Consider the following 17,239-nt stretch of genomic DNA (forward strand, 5'->3'; position numbering starts at 1 on the left):
AAAAGGCGAAAATATGAAAAGAAGAAGATGGCGTGTCGCATCAGCTCAATTACTTTACTCCAGTATCATCTCAGCTTATACTTACTCCCTTACAAGCCTTTGTCGAATTGATAACCAAGTGTGCCCGTCTTTCTTAATGGCTTTTTGCACAGGAATCCAGAAATGTCTAGTGAAGTTGTCCAACCAATTATATTTTACCGTTCTTTCTCTCTCTCTAAAGTAAATCTAACTCGCAGCTGTTGGGCCAGAACTTTATTAGGCTTTCCTTCCCGCTCCAAAAGAATAAAATTGTTCTTTGCTCAGGCTAAGAAAAAATGCCCGCCCGCTCATCAAGAATAATCATGTGAGCACCTTTTCTCGTTTACCCCCGATATATAATTGCAGAGATCAACAGGTACACAGAAATAAGACATAGCAATTGATTGCAGTCCTTTGGATAGAATATAAATTTAATTTTAGCTTACGAAGCAAGCGAAGAAAAACACGCAAGAAATTATTGTAGAGCGAAGACCTTTCAAATTGGCAGTTAGGCATGGTTGTTCAAAACTATTGCAAAGTACAACAGAAGTTATTACATCAAAAATTCACAGAGAACTTGTTCTTATCATTAGCGCCGTATATATTCTAATTCGTTGGTTTGAGGGCAAGCAACTACTGCATCCCCAATTTATCAATGATTTGATTAAAGCCGCAGTAATGCTAACTTTCGATGATTTTTTTCATTATTTGTATTTTGTACATCAACTGCAACTTTTTATTCTACTCCCGAAAGAATGTTGAAACACCCACTATTTAGCTTATCAACTTATCGTCCAAAATTTGTATAATGCAGTTTTATTGTTTACATTTGAATTATAGTCCGGACTAGAAGTCACTTTTCAACAATAACAATGCAGTTTACAACCATAGCAGCTGAGTTGACAAACTGGCTATTGTGTATAAACATTCTTTGGGGAGAAGAAAAAGGAATTATAGTTCACATTCAAAATAAAAATGGTGAAATTATCATCAAAAGTTAGCATTACTGGGGCTTCAAGTCATCAGTTATTTAAATCTGAATGCTTGTATTACCGAAAAGTCTAATAGGTTCACTGTTAGCATTAAACTCCAAGAGAAGCCGTTTAAGAGCAAGTTTATGGTACGAGGCCGAAACTATGTTAAAGGTTACTTTCAATAAATTTTAGACCGATAAAGCCCAGTTTATCGGTCAAATAAGCCCTTTCAGTGAGAAACCTCAAACATGTGGTGGCCTTCATAATCGTACACTCCTTCAGACCTATTTATCCGATTACTAGGTTGATCAAATCTTATGACACTGTGTATTACACTTTACTGTGGTATTGTTCATCAGCATTCTGCTGATACTTTTGATCTCAGTGCTACTAAATCTTGAGTCAACTCAAGCCATGGCAACTCTCCACCAAGCTTCCAAATACCTCCTATCGATAACGCACTGTTGATTTTGCTATCTTCCAAACTTGAGGATTTCTGCCCCGTGTATTGCCGACTCTGTTGCTGATATTAATCGTACCAAGCCTTGTTTGTGTGGTTATAATTGGCTGTTATAGTTTTGTACGGTTTATACCCTTAAGTCTTTTTCACAATTTAACAGAGCCGTTGCCGGTAATTATGAATGAGAAATGTGACACTATATGTACCATGCTATTATATTACCCTCAGTCTATTTATTCTGTCAAATTATTTCCATCATACTTCTATATCCGCTGAAAGAATTTTGTCTGTTGAAAAAACAGATTATCTACCTGGGATAGAGTAACCATGAAAAAAAAGAGAATATATTTGATTGTCTGGACATGAATTTCACTGTCGGGAGAATCAAAGGAAATTGTTCGCCCACGAGGGAGTGTCTACCTGTCTGTCTGTCTGTCTGTCTGTGTCTGTCTGTCTGTCTCTCTGCCTGCCTGCCTGTCTGTCTGTCTGTCTGTACTAGGAATCTATAATTCATACTTTGGAAAGAAAAATAAAAAATACGATGAACAAATTGGAAAGAACGGGAAAAATTCGTATATTCGATGTATGGTTATGCGACAAATCTAAGTCCATTCAATTTTCTGTGGACATGGTCTGCATGTTTGTATTCCACGTTAGTCGATTCAGAATGGGAATATTTTCATTGATCGCAAATTTCGAAAAATATGACATAAGCATTATATAACAATACAAAATACAATAAAACCTAGTGCATTTTTTGATCTCCAAATGATATGATAATATTGAAGAACATCGAGCACATCAATCTCATGAAGAACTCGTATTTAAAGAACTCATACAAGAAATGTCATGCTAAGTGTCAAGCAACCCTCCCTGAAATTACATGTATATAAGTAGATTCCAAATTTGAAGAAATTCCATGTTCAAGTCAAACAACCCAAATGGAGTTATGTACGTAACTTCCAAATCAAAAAGAAAGAAATTCTTTGTTGAAGTCAAATATTTTCAATGAACTCAATAAGTAGATTACTATTCTAAAGAAATTCCATGCTAAATGTCAAACAACCTTCACTTACACGCAGACTTAATCCAGGCTAACTACTCTACGGCGCTATGGTAATCATTGGTGTAACTTACACAGTAATGATTCGATTTACGTAATTGAGAATGTTAAATCGTAATCATTAAAATCCTATTTCTTGTTGAAGATCTGATCGTGTAAAAACATAGTGTAAAGGTTTTCCACTCTACATCTTTCATCATGTGAATACCTCATATTTTCTAGCCATGTCTCATTTTTTATTTGCAAGTTGTTCTGTATCAATTTCCAAGTACTTAATAATGCTGATCGAATCTTGCTTGTACCAAATGACTTGAGTAATGTATAAATAGATATGTCAATATTTCATGCAAACGCTTAAGGTAATATGCGCCACGAAAGTGAAAGACTTAAAATTTTGCTCAAACTTTTGTCAATGAAATTTTCGACCATTGTCTTACAAAGCAAGAATAAAAATCATGGGTCACTATGCAAAACTTGGTACTCTTGAAACAAATTACCTACGATTTCCCGATACTTGAAATTAAAATGGCCGCCATCCCTGTGTCAACTCTACGGAGAAAATAAAATTTTCGATTTTCGAAAAAGTAAAGTACGACGGTGAAAACTTTTCTTTCATCAAGAGCTTTAAAATGAGTCCCCACAAGTTGCAGATCAGAGGAGCATTGCTAAATCAATTTGAATGTCCGAATTATTGTCCCCGAGGCGCGTTCTACCTTAAGATGCCCCTTCCCCAATCAATCAGCCTATTATTTCTTCTGGTGGATTTCGTTATGATTCCCTCGGTGGAGACATTGTCCTGGGACGAGTGATTGTGAAATCCGTGTGCCACGTCCATGAACCGAGTAGTTGTGAATGCGGCTAACTTTTGGCGCCGTTTATGGATGCGCCATACAATCACTGGTATGACCACCACGACAACGATGACAGCCTCCACTATGAGGATAATTGTTGAAATATTGACACCTGTGAAAGAAAAGTAGTATCGTCACAAATCACTATGCCGATTTAAACAAATCAGGTGTTTCAATCAGCCTTTGTAAGATATCCATCTCAGCATATACAATTTACAGATAGATAAACATTTAATTGAAGTAACTGAGTCTCTAAAATCTTGAAAACTTTCCATTATACTTTTGTTCCGTTGTAAAGTGTTATAAGTAGAATGTTGAAGGATGTCTTCAACAAAAACAAACATGACCAATATCACTGACTAGTGGAAGACAAACATCGTTTACTTTGCTTTAATATCGAAAATACGGTGCTTTGTTTCCCTCCTTTTCAGATAATATGAAATATATTTTTCATTAAATAGATCTCCTTGGATACTTAAAGAGAATAACATGATCTCAAATCTCTATCATCCCCAACTTTCCAGATGTTTCAAACATGCTAGTTCTGATTGTGCAAAATGGGGGTTCTTGTTCTAATCTTAAAGCATGTCAAGTCCAAATGCCTTCTGTTCAACTTGTGAAAATAGTCCCGGGATGTATGTGTGTAGTCCCAGAGCAAACCTTGACGGCAGAATAGCGCTGTTCACGGTTACAGGTTTGTTATTAAATATAACTGTACGCGCGCGATATCGGATAATGCTGCTTGAAATGAGGACAAATTTTATCAATGTTGCATGCATGGCTGTTTTTGCAGCTTGTACTCTGAGTCGTGAATATGTCTCTAAGTATTCATTATTACACTAGCACTCGCCTACTAAGATGAATTTTCGTCATTCTTGCATGCTTAATTTTCAAAAGAGTAATCGGAAAATGCGGGAAAATGTTTATTTTTGCTTATTGTTGATATAAACAATGACGTCAATTGTGAACAGCCCCGTTCTAGTACGGACTGCTATTCACATACCAACACGCGCAAGGCTAATGCATAAGGAACAAACGGCGACAAGCCCGGCTGACCGTTAATATTTAATTATGGACAAGAAAGAGCGGAAAGCTAAAACGCCATTTAGGGCTACACATGTTAATTTTAGACTGATAGCTGTTGACTCTTTAGCATATCGCAGTTATGTTTTGCAAGCAAGTATATAGTCCCTCGCCCTACAATCTCTTTGCACACTTTACCTGTTGAATCTTGCTTCTTTTCACCAAGTTCAGTGATACTCGTCATTGTCGTCGTAAGAACAACTGCAAAACCATAGAAAAATAAAAGTACATGAGCGAGGAAGTCATGGTAACACATTTTGTAATAATAAAGACTCAAACTGCTCGGATGTACTTGTATGAGAATGAAAGTAGTCCGGCATTTCATGAGTACACTAATGGCCATTAGACGTAGTGTTTGCTGGTCACATGTTCCTGCCGTCACTTTCACCATTTTCAAAGTTGGTTTTCATATACTGTTGGTATCAATGCACTTTGATTGACCTTATGATGTAGGGTTCGGCTGAACGGTACAAATGTAATTCTATTTTCATCATGTATTCAATTAACTTATGTATATCGTATGCAAACCCAATGTTGAATAAAGTCTTTTTAATTTATATGTACATTCAATTACACATTGGATAATAAAATAGCATTGCAAGATATGTGTCTATTTTATTACACACTATAATTAGCCTACCCAACATGCATTTAATTCTTCACAGACAATCCGTTATGATGCCCTACTTAGTGAGTATAACGTTTGACAGACATTCCGTTATCTCAATTTGTGTTAGTCGAATTGAGTAGTTCATGGAAATATGTAAGTCCTGATCGCAACAGATACACGCGTGGAGGCCTTAAAATGGGTTTATATTTGTATTTCTAGAAACACTGGTCCAAGGAACAGATAATTAAAAAAATCCTACGCAACTGCTGTAATCAGTTAGTAATGTTGTTATTATGCTTGCTGGTGAATTTTTTTAACTTTTGTTTTGGTTATAAAGCAATGAGCAATCATTAGCGTCATTCTGTCCGTCAAACAAACGAAAATAATGTTCGATGACAAGGTCATGGTCAAATAAGCAAGATCTGTTTTACGTATCCATGGAGATCATATTAGTCTCATTAGTCGTGGTGACGGCGTTTATCATGAAGGAGTAACAATACAAATTCAATCATTGTCATTGTTGGCAGTATTCTAAATCCATATACAACGCTGTGTCTGGACTCATCTTTCTCCACAGCCATTTTGAATAACGGTGGTCTTTGTATATTACTTTATTAGATTTACATGTCATTCAGGCTGGGTCTCACACACATATGAGTGACTCGTAACAGAAGTTCTAGTTCTTGTAGTTCTGTTGTCTTCCTTTGTGTATAAGAATTGGTGAGGGGCGTTAACGTAGCATATAGCTTCAGCATCTATGGCAGCTTTTTGGTTTTTCTTTGTTTTATTTATCTTTCCCTAGATCTTGCCCTGTAATTGCCAAAACAATCATGATCATCATAACCTTGAGAAAAATAAACGAATCTTTTAAATTTGTTGGCAGCTGAGTGCACGGTCATATCTTTTCTTTTTTTATTTCTGTGGTCACCTGTAATCATAAGAATTTTGTGCTGGTCCGTTAATTCCTTTCAAAAAGCTAGGTCATGGTTGCTAAGCTTTTTGTCTCTTGCTGGGTAATTACATGACCTAAATAGTTATCACCATCTATAATTAAACCAAAAAACTTATAAAACTTTGTTGATAGTGAAGGGCGCAGCCTTGAATTCTTAGAATATTATTTTTGGTTTATTTGCCAAGTATGCCAAGTTTGTTGTGATCAAATACCGAGTTGTTTGATTAGCATTACAATTTGGGTTCATTTTCATTGCACGTCGACGATTTTCATGGTTTGTCACTGTCAGGTGCATTGATTTGAAATGCCGCAATCTAGAGAGATTTTCCTGTACAGACCCTCAGTAATGACGATAAATGTCATTCAAAAGACACATTAGCATGTACATTGAAGGAGCTTACTTTTAGGTTTTTTACAGACGTATCCTTTAAGATTGGAACACCTTTGGTCATCCCAATCACCACTGCGTCGCTGCAGTACCACGCAGTCTTCTGTGCCGAAGTCATCTACGTGATTGGGTTGTCCCGCTGCCCATCTGGCGAATTGTAGAGGGGAATTATCGATCCATCGGAAGCCACCTTCAAGATGCATTGACAACATCATTTTAATCTAAAAAACTGATTCTTCCCCTTTTCAGACAACACACCTTTTGATAGCTGTAAAAATAGACAACAACAATGATATCTCCCTGACAAAGTTCCTTTGGTTGAGCACATCTTTATTACTTTTCGTGTAAATTCAGCACCAAGTTCATCATTTGCTCATCAAAACAAGCTTTTAAAACCTAGAACCAATCATATTTGCTCAAAAGCATTCAAACGCTTCCTTTCATCAGTGTAAAACTACTGGTAGACTTAGGTTAAAATTCGTGGCAATGCAGCAAAGAAACCGGAGAGCCGTGTGGCGAGAAGGGGGAATTGCTGATTCATCAGGAGTGACTGTCTCACTGCGCATGCGCATCTGGGAATGCATTGACGGTACGGTTTTCTTTTAGAAAACGTTACTGTGAAGTTCAAATTCTTCGATAATAAATTTCAAAGTAGCCGACCATACTTCGTGGTTATTCTATGATTTATCATTTTAATCATACAAACCAAGATCTTGAAGTCATAGCATCTCCTTGGCAGTTACGAACCACTCCATCGGAGTAATAAACCAGAGCAGAACCATAAGATTTGAAGGTCTTTAAACCCGGAGGTCCAATATTCTTCATGAAAAAATGTCATATGACACTTAGTATAGCCAGAAAGTATTGACAGGTAGAATATAATTTTTAACGAGAACTTACCATGACCTTTGACCAGACCAATCCAGATGTCCTGACTGATTTCCAGCTGTGACAATATGAATTCACTCTCCTGGTCGTGGTGTATAGTCACTAATGTAGAGTCCAATTGCATGCAATTAAACTGAGCCTGCTGAGCTCCAACACGACGACCTTTATCGCCGAAGAAATAACAATCACTGCCATAGGGTATCCACCCAACTTCAACTCCACAGTGCCCTTCGATGTGTTCAGGGGTACTTGGCGGCGGTACTGCAACAAACCAAGGTGCCACGTTTAAAACGTTATAGTACTACTTACATAGATACTGCAAAGATACATTTAAATGGACGGTCAAATGGATAGATAGACAGATAGACAGCCGCCGGCATGCACAATTACGAGTTCATGAATTCCACGCAAATGCGAACAACCACAGGGGAATAAAGTCACTGTCCTGGGAAGGCTATACACATAGGCATGGCGAATTTGACACTGCCCCCTTGTCCGCCTTCTCGAGACGTCTGACGAAGAAGACAACTATTCAATGTAAACTTTTGATACCGTTGTTGTTTCAAGAACAATTATGACCCTATAATGCACTTTTGAGATACCAATTAAAAAAACATAGTCTTGACTTTGCCCAAAAATGTAGGAAATTGCTCCAATTGTGGAGCTTGCGCTTTGAAGTTTGAAATACGGAATGCAGGGAGGTGTGTGCCCATCCGGGCAATAACCATAGCAATTTGTATGCAGAACATTACGTACCGATGTAAATTTTACAAATTGCTCCCAGGAGTTCGTCGCAATTTGTTGCCTCCCAACCATCTTCTGTAGCTTTTACACAACTATTGGTATAACCACCGTCTGCATCCTCGCCAATTCTCACAGATTTCCAACCGGTATAAAACAGTGGTGAGCCATCCCTCCATTCATACTCCTCTGTCTGCGGAAAGAAACCATGTTCTGTTAAAGGCTTACATTAAAGTAGTTTGCGATTGTTATAATTTCAGCTTTTCAATTGTACATGCACACAAAAATTGACTTTATAGTTACAAATTAAACTCCAATGACGAAGGCGGAGACGGGATATTACACTTCCACGTTGTAATACAAGACATACATTGTTCGTTTAATTTTACTTAATGTATTTGTGTAAATGCATGCGGGCAATATTAGCTTCCGACACTGCTACTTAATTTACTACCAGCAAACTGTGTGAAACTTTCAAAGATTAATTGTAAAATACCTCATTATTTAATTCAATCCCGATCCATAATGGAAAACCTTGAATGTATGCCAAAGTCTCCACGTAGGCCTCCTCGAATGCATTCATCAAGCTGGCTAAGTTTCCACCATCTTTCCTACACTGCATCGACGCTTGCTGAAACGTTTGCAGATTTTTGTACACTTTATAACAACCTCCGTTGTAATAGGTGTAGCTGGCAATGCATGCTTTGTCGTCAGCTTTGGTAGGATCTTCAGGTTGTGGTTCGACATCTGGTGGCAAATGTAAACAAAGTTTGATGTAAAAGATGGCCGTTTGGGCGTTTAGTTGTGTGAGTTTGGTATTCAGCTTTGTCCTCTTGCTTTTTTACCGCCCTCTTGAACATCAACTTTGTTCATGGACTCACCGTGAAACTACTGTAGACAGAGTAACAAACACTACGAAGCACACGCGTTTGCTTATCCCTGATATGAATAACGATAGAAGAACAGTGGCCTAAAAGAGATGCCGCGACACATTTAATGAGACCTGTGAAAAGAAATTTTGCAGATATTTTTCTCCTTAAAATTAGAGCAATTGCAACGAAATCAGAATTTTCTAAATTTACAGGTTACGTTTAAATGGTATATGTAAATATTATCAAATTCAATTGAGTTATATTTCTTTTCAAAATCGATAAGTGCATGGGCAGTTTGTAAGGTAGAAGTGAAGTTTATTTTACTTTGAAATTGTAAAACTCACAATGATATGTGCATATCAGTTTACCTTTATCGCCTTGACATAACCAGGCACTTTCTGAGTCACAGCGTTTTTTCCTCCATTCTCCACTGTCTTCGCTAACTTCCACACATGTCTTTAGGGGAAGAACATTATTTCCATTTTAAACAAGAGTTGTTGTGGTATCAATTTCATAAACAACAGTAAACGCCACTTGTCAGAGTTAACTATTTTTGCCCAAATATTTGACGTCCACCTTTAACACTAAATGAGTTCTGTTTGTCGAAGAAAGAAAAATAAACTAATTGTGATGCATTGACGGTTCGATTGTGAACAACTTAATTTACATATTATTATTATTATTATTATTATTATTCACGTATGTTTTAACGGTTGTGATGATAAAAAATTATGGGAATACATGCTGTGTAAAGAACTTGCACAATAATTCGACGTAGACACCCTCGCTTCGAATTCTACAATTATTTTTCAACCGCATGCAGTGACATCAAAGATTGACACTGTGATAGTGTGAACCAAAAGCAGACGCATTTGCTTACTGAATGGTTGATAACATACCATTCCATATACATATGGTTGGTTATTGCCCCAGTTGGTATAACTCATTGTTGCTTCACCATCACTCCATCTGAACGGCCATTGTCTCCGAGACTTCCTCAGGCCGATCCAGATCCCAGATCGAGCAAATGCCATCTTGCTATATATGAACTCTGGAATGGACCATATGTTTTATGTAGTCGTATTTGGTTTTTATGATACATTCGGAAAAAACCTAACCTGACAAACTGTAAATTTTGTATAATTTGTAATTGTTAACGAAAACTTTAAAAGTAGACGATATCACTGAATCACCATCTCACTCTCCTACTTACGTTGAATTTCTCTGGTATGTACCGTTGCTAAGTGACTGCGCACACTCCCACACGCAGTTATTGCTGCTGACCAGTTCCGTCTTTCGTTGACGTCATCCAGTCCAAAAAACTTGTAACATTATAATCAAACTCTGTCCATCCTGTTGGACAAGGTCCTAGCATCGGTGTTGTTGGAGGATGCGTTATTGGGTCAACACTGTGATTGAATTTCTTGCAGATAAAGGAAAACTTTAAAGTACAATGATTGTCATTCCACGCTGCATTATCTGCATTCATGAGTCAGAAAAGTACAGGATTTTAAGATATGGTGCCAAAGACTCTATTATCCTTAAGGTAGTTTGCGCCTCAAAAGTGAAAGATTAAACGTTTTTGTCAAATTTTCCTCAATGAATCTTTCAAATGTTCTCTTTAAAATAACAGAATAAAAACCGGGGTCCCCGCGGAAATTTTTGCACTAGAGAGACAAATATCCCAAGATTTACCGATAAATTGAAATTCCAAATGGCCGCCATCCCTGTGTTAAGATTCCAAGACAAGAAACTGACCTTTTTAATCTAACAATTCTCTGGTGGTTAATAAGCCAGAACCCCAGTAAATTATATATTTTCTAAACGCCTAGATATAGGGGAACATTTTGGCAACCACAGTGTCACCATTGTTTACATAAATATCACGTGACAGGTGATTTGCATAAACTTTCAAAATTAGTTTTCCCATGTTTTGTCTCAATACTTTAAAATATCTGACTCAAACTTACTGGAATGCAAGCTGTCACAATGCTCTTCCAAAGTGTGTCTCAGATTTTTTATGTCATACCTTGGTTTTTTAGCACAATTTTAAATAAATCAACTAGGCTTAAATTCACCGCTCTGGAAGTTTTTCTGGCATAAAAATTGTTTGAGACGATTTAAAAAAATTCTGAGACACTGTTTGGAAGATCCTTAGAACAGCTTGCTCTCACACAACTTTCAACTACATATCTCAAAGCATCGAAACAAAACATAGAGAAAACCGATTTTTGAAAGGTTATGCAGATTACTTGCCACGTGATAGTTATGTAAACAGTGGTGACACTATGGTAACCAAAATGTTTTCCTTTATCTAGGCTTTCCAAAAATATATAATTTACGGGGGTTCTAGGGTTATTTACCACTAGAGAATTGTTAGCTTAAAAGGGTCAATTTCTAGTCTTTGAACCTTAACTCTATGGGAGAAAAATATAATTTTGGATTTTAAAAAATCTAAGACTGTTATTTCGCTTGCTCAAAGGGCTTCAAAATGAGCCCCTTAAAGTGGTAGATCAGAAAGACTTAGGAAAGGTCGTCCAAATCTCTGTCCGCGAGGCGCGTTATGCCTTAAACGAGAGTCACAGTCACTGACTACATTGCTATTGTTTGGCGTGTTTTACTCGATTCAATCATATGTCTCCATTAAATGATACATTACTCGCTATATCATTTTTCAGGAATTGTCAAGGCATGCAGTAATATCAATTTCTACTCATTAAGGGCCATCTTAATGTGACTTACACAACATACACGTCACAGCAAATATGCAAAATAGAGTCATGTTTGTTTGAAGGGGAGCTGCTTCAACTTTAAAGGCACTTTTGGCGATCCCTGGGATCACCTTTTTTCTAGTCTGTACGAGGATTATGGGGTGTGCTAGCCTTTTGTTTTCCATTGCAATTGTAATTTCGTAAGTAAAAGTTCTGATTAGACAATCTGGCACCAACATAGGAGTTTAAGAACTAAAAAATTATGTTATAGGAACACATTGTTGCACCTGAGAATACAGCTATGTGAACGCATTCCTCTTCGCCATTGTAGTCATTTGGTTCATTTGGTTTCCAGTTTTCATAATCCAAGGGTGTACCATCAGACCACCTGTTTTAATGTACACAATTGTGATTGCCTTGTTACGTTCATATGCTTTATGCCCTATTCACGAGACACTTGCAAAGATACCCTTCATAATTGTGGAAATATCAAATGTAGCGAATATTTCAGTATTGAGTTTAACATTCGAAAGGTAAGTCCGGTAGTCTACGGTTAAACCTTTAATAAAAACCAACGTTTCGACCTCACACAGATCTTCTTCAGGGTAATAACAGAGAGGTATGAAGACGTACCGATCGCACTATGATGGTGAAGAGAGGCGACTTCAATATGAATTCATAGATATGAACATCGATCCTGATAACAACTCGGACTATAACGTTGAACGGGGACCATTTCAAATAGAAAAACCCCACTACAATCCACCACCTTATGAAAATCTCATCCTCAAAGCTTTCCTCTCTGCTGTTGAGCAAGACATAAATGAAGACAACTGCTGTCAAACTTTTGATAGCATCGATCCTGACGAACGTTTAGCTATCAAACAACTACGGAATAACACTGCAATAATATAAAAGCAGCGGACAGAGGTAACGGTATTGTTGTCATGGACATGCAAGACTATATCTTAATAACACTGACTACTATCAAACCATGGACGAAGACCCCACTGAGGTATACATAAAAGAACTAGAATCCAAGCTAAGAAGATGGCAACAAAAACTGGATCACCAAACCAACAATGATATGGCTAAGAAACTGTTTCCCAAAGAAGCATCACCGGGATATTTTTATGGGCTCCCGAAAGATCATAGAGAAAACATTCCTCTCAGCATTATCATTCAACAACGCAACTAGATCACTACTCCAATGAACAGCTTTGTCAACTTTCATCTACAACATATTATGATCGCTACCGTCCTTCATTAAAGAAACCATCCACCACCTGCAAGATCTGCAAGAGATATCACCATCAGAGGGCGCCATTCTAGTTACAATGGATGTAGTGTCACTCTACACCAATATCCCACACAGCTACAGCATTCGAGCAGTCAAAGAAATGATTGAAGAACACAACACCGTAAGAGTCAACCAAGAACTTATTTGTGAGATGTTGCAATTCATTCTCACAAAAACTACTGTGAATTCAGCGGTCAGTATTATATCTCCAGATATGCGGTACTGCTATGGATAGTAAAGTCGCCCCATCGTATGCTATATATTGCGATGGAAAAATCGGAAAAGCAAATTGTAGACAACTACACAACGGCACAAGACAACTGGAAACGGTTCATCGACGACATCAGATTTTTGTGGCAACATGGTCTAGATCAACTTAAACAATTCCATCAATATTGTAACGCTATCCATCCCACTCTACAATTTACCCTGGAATACAGCGACAAAGAGATCTCATTCCTGGACACACTGATCATACTCACCAAGGACAAGATAGGAACAACAGTATACAACTAACCCACAGACAAACATTCGTATCCATGAACAACCTCATGTCATCCCAGCCACACATTCCAAGCTATTCCATGGAGCCAGTCCCTCCGATACAGATGCACCTGTTCGAATTATGATTAATTTCGGACAGAGGCTACCAAACTCGTGAGCCACCTCATCAAAATTCACCTCTGTTCACCATCATAGTGCGATCGGTATTCAAAGGTCTCCGTTACTGCCCTGAAGAAGAACTGTGTGAGGTCGAAACATTGGTTTTTAATAAAGGTTTAACTGTAGACTTCCAGACTTGTCTCTTTTACCGAACCCAAGTTATTACATTTCAAGTCCATGTCTCCAAACTGGTGCATCACTTTTGTAGTTGGAGTGATTGCAGTTTCGTTCCTAACAAACTTAGTCAAAAGTGCATCCATTTGATGAAATGAGTCAGTCCAAATATGGCACGTTACATGACACATGGAAACTATTAGAAACTCTTACCTAAAGTGTCTGTCAAAACCATACTCCCTAAGTCCAATCCACCAACCTCGTCTTGTTCTAACTCCAGCTGGAGAAATTGAAGGAGAAATTACATTGCAATATTTATCGCATAAAGAGACTGAATTTCACACAAAATACAGGGTCATCATCAGATGTCACTAGATATGCGAGAATGCCATTATATTACTTTAAAAACAATTTACTTTCTCATTCTGCGTTGTTTTTACAACAAATTTATTAGGGTAATATTCTCCTGATAAACAGGGGACTAGAAGAAGAGTGATAATATGAATTTGAAGATGAAGAAAGAGTATAAGAATACCTGTCATAAAATTATGATTCATTGCCGTACGTCCAAACAATTAACATGAATACAGTCCACCCTGAAGTGTTCATTGTATCAATATAGTTTACTTTACTGCAAATTGTGGGGAGTCAGTTTTACAAATTGACCTGCACGAACGGTCAAGGATTGCAATCAAGATATTTTATTTGAAGGTGCCAATCACCTGTATAGACCACGTTTCTCTGCGTCAACTCTGAGGCGATCTAGGCCGATGCTATGGGGAGGGACGACTGTGGCTTCTGAAATCATGCCAATGTTTAGTTCCCTTGATTTTTTTCGTTTTGCCTCTAGAGAATGATACACGCATTTCCGTCCAAGGCAAATAACTCAATGAAATAAAACTCTTTTTGTACTGGTATATTTAAATCTAATTCGACGAGAAAACATTTGTTTCTGCCTTGTTTACATTTTCAAGTTAAAACAAGATGGTGGTGCTTTCTGTCGACCAATCATCTCAGACTGTAGTACGAGGAAATACTGAAATTGTCTTATCCTGCGATTAAACATTAGGGTCTATGGTTCAACGTCTTTTGGATCATTATATTTAAGTAAGATGTATTGAAAAGTTCCATTTGAATTATTTTGTAGATTTTGATCCAACACACGAAATCGTTCTATTCCTTCGATGGCCTTGTTTTTACATGGTGTCCAGTTGACTTTGTCTACTATGTGTGGAGCTGGCACTATGCTGATTTTGCTTCCTGTTATTACCTCACCTTTTTCTGCTCTGACCATCGTTTAAAGGTGCCAAGTACGTTCCAATTTATTATTCGCTATTCTAAAAAATCGGCAACCGTGTTTGCTACGCCATTGTTTTTGCCATTTGAATACATTTGATTGCTGAACCAAAAGTTTAATTTCATCGACCTTACAAACTTTTCAAACGTCATTCCATTCTACGGTACCCTACAAGTGCCAAGTTATGTTTGGTGAATTCGGTGTTATACTTTTACGACTTCGCCTACCTCGGTATAATGACCGCCTTCCAAAATAGAGCAATGTGACAGTCGTCATATAAAAGTAGACGAAATCATGTCCGAACTTACAACTGAACACTCTGTCAAGATTCTTCGCTGAAGACATGTCAGGATAACAGATATATGTGAACAAACTTTTTCCTTCACGCCTTGTGTGCCTATAATTAACGCAAAACATTCTAGGCAAAACGCCAAGAATGCATGTTAATTTTAGGCGATTTTAACGTACGTAACTATTCTCCTATGTACCGACAAAAGCAAAAACAACAAAAAGTGCGACGAAACGAGCCATAGACGAGAGAGAGAGAGAGAGAGAGAGAGAGAGAGAGAGAGAGAGAGAGAGAGAGAGAGAGAGAGAGAGGAGAGAGAGAGAGAGAGAGAGAGAGAGAGAGAGAGAGGAGAGAGAGAGAGAGGGGGGGGAGAGGGGGTTGGGAATTGATGCTTGACCGTTTGAACAGGGACCATAGTTTAAGGCATGTCTTATGATGTATAACCGTGCCGAAATGACTCCGAAATAGTGCTCTGTCAGTAAAACTGATAACAAATATTAACACAAGACTTACCCTAGACACAAGCCAAGAAGTCTCGTTTGTGTCATGTACTGACAATAATTCACCGCCGACAGAACGACAATATTCCTAGATTCAGTCCATGTCTTAGGTTCTATCTGCAAAGCTGTGCTGAAAAAATAGCACGTGTTGTCTCCATAGTTCAGCCATGAGGTGTCATTTTCGTAACAGTAATCTGGAGGAGTGTGGTGGGGGCACTGTTAGAGGCGTTACGCCTATAATTGAAAGAAAAAGAAGAACATTAAAAAAAAAAGCCAATAGATTTAATCATTAATTCACGTGATTCGTGAATTGTCTTTTCAATTAATCATCAATCACAAAAACATTATTAAGAGAAGGTAGAAACTTGACAAAGTTCTATCTGTATATGGATCTTGTAAATCGCCGTAAAAGCATAATATAAGATTGATGTCACTATGTGACATGAAAATTTATTTCTTCAAATATGAAACATGCCTAAATTAATCATATTAGTGTCTAATCAAATGGTGCCTCAGCTTTAAAAATACTTCAACAACACTATACTAACACATTAGAGTATTTAGATGGCAAACAAGCAAGTGGGTGAGATAATTTGCCCCGAGACTTTTCATTGATGCAGACATTGTCATTTCAAAACATCTGGCCCATATCATAAATAGTTCTCTTTCAAGAGGTGTGTTCCCAACCACTTTAAAGTTTCCAAAGGTACGCCAATCTTTGAAAAGGGAGAACGGAACTTGTTTGGACTAGTGTCTATACTACCATTGTTCAGCAAAGTCATCGAAAAAATAGTTAACAAACAGGTCACCTCATACCTTAATAAGTTTAACATAATGTACAAACATGAGTATGGTTTTAGAAAGAAGCACAGCACAAAGTTAATTTTGACAATATTAGTAAACCATTTGCTACAGGAAATAGACAAAAGAAATTCTACTTTAGGGGTATTTCTCGACTTTATTAAAGCTTTCGACACTATAAACCGTGGCAAAACTTGAGCATTATATATTTAGAGGCCCTGCCTACAATGGATACAGCAAACCGTTCTCAATTTGTTCAATCAAATGACAATGTGTCAGAGAAATCTAGCATTCATCAAGGTGTTCTCCAAGGATCAGTGTTGGGCCCGACTTCATTTTTTTAAGTATATAAATGATTTTCAAATGCTTGTCCTTTTTTCAATCTTCGTTTATTTGCTGATGATTCCCATCTTTTATTCACACTTACTGTGGTTCATATGGTATTGACCTTACTACCGATTATTTTACTTAAATGATGTTCAATTGTGATGTGGTTCAAAAAAATTAACAATAAATAGGAGCAGGACAAACTTTATTATATTTAGAGACCGTCGTAAGAAAATGAATGTCTCAGATTCTATTTACATCCGTGACGAGCAAATCAGAGAAGTTGATGTTTCCCTTTTGTTGATATTTGTTCGATAAGCATCTCTTTTGGTGTGAA

At 37.4% G+C, this 17,239-nt stretch overlaps 1 protein-coding gene across 1 annotated transcript; it reads right to left on the reverse strand.

Annotated features, from left to right (window-relative positions):
- Window positions 1–424: 424 nt before the first annotated feature.
- On the reverse strand, window positions 425–15,973 carry LOC139116691 (macrophage mannose receptor 1-like). Its single transcript, XM_070679281.1, has 12 exons — window positions 15,788–15,973; window positions 13,902–13,968; window positions 11,899–11,999; window positions 10,114–10,379; window positions 9,800–9,951; window positions 9,269–9,356; window positions 8,525–8,775; window positions 8,044–8,221; window positions 7,300–7,548; window positions 6,413–6,589; window positions 4,588–4,650; window positions 425–3,478 (listed from the first exon to the last, which is right to left on the reverse strand). Exons 5-12 carry the CDS (start codon window positions 9,932–9,934, stop codon window positions 3,225–3,227), a joined length of 1,395 nt encoding a protein of 464 aa, XP_070535382.1. The 5' UTR covers window positions 9,935–9,951; window positions 10,114–10,379; window positions 11,899–11,999; window positions 13,902–13,968; window positions 15,788–15,973; the 3' UTR covers window positions 425–3,224.
- Window positions 15,974–17,239: the final 1,266 nt, after the last annotated feature.

The sequence above is a fragment of the Ptychodera flava genome, chromosome 18 (assembly GCF_041260155.1).
Source record: "Ptychodera flava strain L36383 chromosome 18, AS_Pfla_20210202, whole genome shotgun sequence".
Lineage (NCBI taxonomy): Eukaryota > Metazoa > Hemichordata > Enteropneusta > Ptychoderidae > Ptychodera > Ptychodera flava.